Below are 5,000 nucleotides of genomic sequence, written 5' to 3'. Positions count from 1 at the left end.
AGATAATTTTGGAATGTTCTGAAAAACTTCCATTTCAGCCTGTTCTATCTAAATAAACTTCCATAGCCTCTACTAGAACCAACCACACTGTACTCTTCTTTTAAATCTTATCTCACATAATGCTCTGCCTACCTAAATTATCAAAAAAAATTAAAAGAAAATATACTTATTTATTTTCTATATCTTAGAACATCAACAAACCTTCTTTGATTGAAAAAAAATTAAAATGACAATTTCAAAATGAAGATAACTTCTAAATATATAAATATTTCTTTTTGCTTATCATATTGTGTAACAATAATAAAGAAACAACATTTAAATCTTGTTGGTTGAACTTACTAAGCAAGCAAGTCTATCTTGAAGACTTCCATTAGACATGTAAGTGTACACAAGACACCAGTCTGGGCCATCACATGAGTAACCCTCTAAAGGCAATAAGTTCTCATGTATACATCTGTTGAGAGAATTAAAGTATTAGAAATAGCCCATTATAAAAAGGCCTAAACAAAGTAAAAGAAGAAGATGAGAAAAGAATAATCATATTAAGAAAGTCATTAGAAAAAAGAATAAAAATGAAGAACAAAGTTCTGCTTTTATAAAAATATCAAGCAATGATACAGGTTAATTTTAATTTTGTCAGATGTGTATCTTCTCCCATCTATCTACTATGTGTTATCTGCCTTGATAGGGTTGCCAATATTTTTTTTGTTAATCAAGTGTAAATCTCTATTCCATCTCCAATGTGTTTCTGCTTTGATAAAATTACCCTGTATGTTTTCTCTACTATGCAACATGTGTTACTTGCCTTGATAAAATCTCAATCTCTGTTTTGAACTGTTGCTCAACTCTGGCTTCTCCTGAATTCAGCTTCTTGACTGCGACCTTTTTCTCTTTCCCACCAACATACATTTTTGCTAAGTAGACCACTCCAAATGCTCCTTCTCCTAATTTATTTCCACCATAATCTAAAGGTAAGTCGGAGAAGTTCTGGGTGATCTGCTTCAGCATGGAGTATCTGAAATGTGGAACGCCTGAACTATCTAAACCCTCTAAGACTTCTGCATTGAATCGTGGTTGCTGGATTTCTTCTCTTCCCGGTGACGCAGCTAGAACGTTCCTGGAAAGATCCATCACTCTGGTTGGCTCCTCATTCACTTGCATTCGAGAATCGTCTGCAGATCTCTCACTAAGCCTGTCTGTCAAGAGTGAGTCTGGGGTATCTTTGACCACCCCAACAGAGAAGGTCCCATGAACAATGTCTTGGTGGACTCTTTGGTCATTCTGTATTGCTCTCTCTAGCTCATCAAACAGCTCCCCTTCACTTTGGTCCCTGCTCTGGGGCTCCCCTGAAAATACAGGCAATGATATACTTACATACTTAAACAGGGATAGTTGTAAACAATCATGAGATTTCTCTTTAATGAATAACATTCTCTAGTTATGTATTTCAGAATGGTGTATACTCTTTGTTATTTCACCAAATTCACATATAAAAGAAGCTAAGGTCATTAATACATTCATGGATAACTATTAACAATAAGGCAGATCTCACTAATTCCTTCGGAACAACTAAAATCTATCAAACCCATATTTCTAGAACTGTATTTTAGTATATTAATTGCATTTACACATTGATAGCTCTACAAGTAATTAATCAAGGGAGTCAATCACCAGTCATACCTTTCTCACCTGTTCATCCTTTTGCCTAATTTTTGGAAAGATTCTCTTTGTCTTTTATTGTTATTAGTATTTCAATAACATCACAATAATTTTAATAAAAATTAATAACAGATAAAAAATAATAGCAGCAGAGAAAAACAAAATTTCCTACAAATTAAGGAAAAGGAGAAATCTGGTGGTCACTAGCATCTACTAATTGACCACTCGGTAACTGAACCCTTGAAGAGGCATCTGTGCAGCAAAATTCAGTAAGAACTACAGTGGATAGTACATGTTATAATCTCTTACAGCCTAACTCTTTATGTATGAACTACTTGCAAGACAACTGGGGTCATCATCTGCATGAAATAGAGAAGAAAACAAACAAATGTTAGTTAAAACAACAAATTAACTCCTTACCATTTAAAACCTTGACAGTTAAGTAGTCAACAGCTCTGTACAGTTTTGCCTGTTCCAGTAGATTTACAAGGTCTTGCAACGTAGGTCTCTTCCTTCCACTTGTTCCCCATTCTTCAAGAAGGACCTCAAAACCTTCACGGCGATCTCGGGCACATTCTTCAGCTACTAGTCTTTTCAGAAAATATCTTGATTAACATAACTTGAGATAGCATTTCCACTAATTCATAAACAGATAATTTGCAAAATGAGGAGAAAAAATAATGGAGGTGACAAGTTAAAAAGTTAAAGGCCTTATCACTAGTGGTTTAATATTACATCCATATCTGTGGAAGAACATTTAGGCATTTCTTAAACTGGACAAAGTGCTTCAATTGCAGAACTGCTATTTTTTCACAAAAATGTATAACAGATGTATCATCACTTACTTTAAATTACAAAATAATAATACTGTCCATCTACTGAGAATACTTATCTCATATGCCTCAATTTCTGTATTTACATTTACTTTTTCAAACTCTGAAACATCAGACTTTATTCATTTACCACAGATTAAGTAGCCTCCTGCACTGTGGCATTATTATTCCTAGTAAACCCTACCAACTTGAAAAGTAACTGCATCTTGATAAATTGAAGTTGGAAGCAATAACCATTTCCAAGTTTTAAACACTGTTTGGGTGCTCACATATAGACAACCACTGCCATTCAAAATACCTCATCAAAATGAGAGTATATAGAGTCCTAAAATGTAGTTGAAGGTATGATATATCTCTGAGATATAATGGACATAACAGTACAACATATTTTCTTATTAGTGGCAGACACTGCATTAAGGTACTAAACATATATGAAACATAAGGACTCACACATAGAGAAAATGGAAGTGAATGTTAAAATCACCATACATTAACAGAATTATTTGTCTAGAATCTTGACTAGGTTCATGGAAATTACCTTATCAGAAAGGCATCAACATATTCATATGTTAGTAAAAGAAGTGTATAGTCAGCTGAGATTTATGTACTTAAATGCCTGAGTATCTAGACCTGAAGCCTGATTGAAACTTATCATAAAAAAGACACTACTTCAATCAAATACTTAATAAAGCAAAATTAATCCATTATATTACAAGACCAAGGTACAAAGTCTTACTGAATATCATCAGATGTGTATTTTCTAGGATAATGAAGACCCTCTGGGATTGGTTCTCCAGGCACCCATGGCATACTTGGCACTCGACCCATGATCTCCCGCCAGCCATGAGTGACTTCCAAGATGTGCGCTAACTGTGACTTTGCCCACGGTGGCAGAAAGCGGACTTCTGAAGCCATAGTGAAGGCAGCATTGTTTCCATTACCATCTGTTACAGCCTGCATGATCTGAAAATATATGGAGACATTAGCATATATTTGTTACATTTTAATGGTAGTTTCTCTTTACATAAGGTGAATGGTGCAATTTATAAGCCCAAAAAAGTAATGAGAAAAACACTGTATTACATAATATACCATACACAGAAAATATAATTATAAAAACAGGAGGCTTGCTAAATAAATTGTAAAATTTACAGAAAAATATTACACTAGATATGATAAATGCAACATACTGTAATGTTTGGACAGGTATTTGAATGTTCGCTTTAAAAACACGATTACCCACATAAAAATAAATAAAAGACGACTAGTAATCAAATAATCATATCCTGATCATATGATGTAAATGATTAGAATTAGTGGGATGACAAATTATTTAAAAAGGTGAACAGAAAAATATTCAATTTATGACCTTTTGCCTTCCCTTATATGAAAATAACTATAAAAATATATATAATAAATAAAAGTAACAATAATAGTAATTATTACGGTGGCAATGACAATAGATAATAATATAGTAGTAATAATCATAATAAAAAAACAACAACAACATAAAAAACATGCTAATAATAAAGTTCTCATGCAATAAACAGAAAGATAGGTGATTTAAAGAGGACACATTAATTACAAACTAGAAAAGAACAGTCCTATATAGTGCTTTATGTAACTTTAATCACTAGATTCTTTAGTAAACATGTTATAGTTGTGGGATAAAATGAAAAAGTAGAGAAAAAGGTAAAAATAACAATAATAATTAAACAGGCATATAAGCATCCCATTTCAATCATTCTTAACATTTGATATATCGCTAACATTCCTTTATTCTGCTGACATATATAACTGAAGAGAGATTTATGTCATTAGTCCCCCTCTCTACCTTATTTCAATTGTGATGTGCCTCTTTTGCTCTCAGCATGCTCATTAAATATACAATGATAACATGAAATGATAACAACACATTTAAAACTTAGTTCAAATATGACTCTGAAATTGCTTAGATTCTTTTAAATTTGGGACTAAAATCTCCTTCCACCATTTCACACCATTAAATAAAGGACTGTGTTTGTTTAATGATTTCAGTGTATTTCAAGGGACTCTTGAAACGATGATTGACTTTTGTAATACAATGCTATTTTTTAACTCCTTATGAACATGGAACTTGGCTAATAGTAAGTTATGTAGGTATACCCTAAAACAATTGAAAAAATATTCTCATCACATCATCTGCTAGTGAAGTATATTTCCATACTGGGTCACAACACAAATTTAAATAATTATTTTTGAATTATTCAACTGCCCTTAATTCTTATCACAAAACATGGTAGTGTCTACATACCACTGAAATGCCTTTCTCATAAATATACAGTAAATAACTAAGCAACTATGTCTACCAAAATCAAGGCTTTAAATATATGAAGAGGTTAGGGGTCATAACTTTCAGTGAAAAAGATTATTATGTATAATGGAAAAAAATCAATCCATAGAAAAAACTACGAACTAAGGGTGAGGGGAGAAATGTTAATTCTACCTGCTATGAAACAAAATACCTAT

The 5,000-nt window shown here is 32.5% G+C and overlaps 1 protein-coding gene across 6 annotated transcripts in view; it reads right to left on the bottom strand.

Moving 5' to 3' along the window:
* Positions 1-5,000, bottom strand: part of LOC113829427 (interleukin-1 receptor-associated kinase 4) — a 14,428-nt gene that overhangs the window by 1,558 nt on the left and 7,870 nt on the right. For all 6 annotated transcript variants that reach the window (XM_070141311.1, XM_070141308.1, XM_070141306.1 and 3 more), the window contains exons 2-5: positions 3,229-3,455; positions 2,080-2,249; positions 806-1,346; positions 340-454 (exon numbers count right to left, since the gene is read on the bottom strand). In XM_070141311.1, the coding sequence (XP_069997412.1) occupies positions 340-454; positions 806-1,346; positions 2,080-2,249; positions 3,229-3,452 (1,050 nt within the window). In that variant the 5' untranslated portion in view covers positions 3,453-3,455. The remainder of the gene's footprint in view (positions 1-339; positions 455-805; positions 1,347-2,079; positions 2,250-3,228; positions 3,456-5,000) is intronic.

The sequence above is a fragment of the Penaeus vannamei genome, chromosome 28, assembly GCF_042767895.1.
Source record: "Penaeus vannamei isolate JL-2024 chromosome 28, ASM4276789v1, whole genome shotgun sequence".
NCBI classification, from domain to species: Eukaryota; Metazoa; Arthropoda; class Malacostraca; order Decapoda; family Penaeidae; genus Penaeus; species Penaeus vannamei.
Note: the sequence above shows the minus strand (reverse complement) of the source record. Positions and strands in the feature narration are given on the sequence as shown.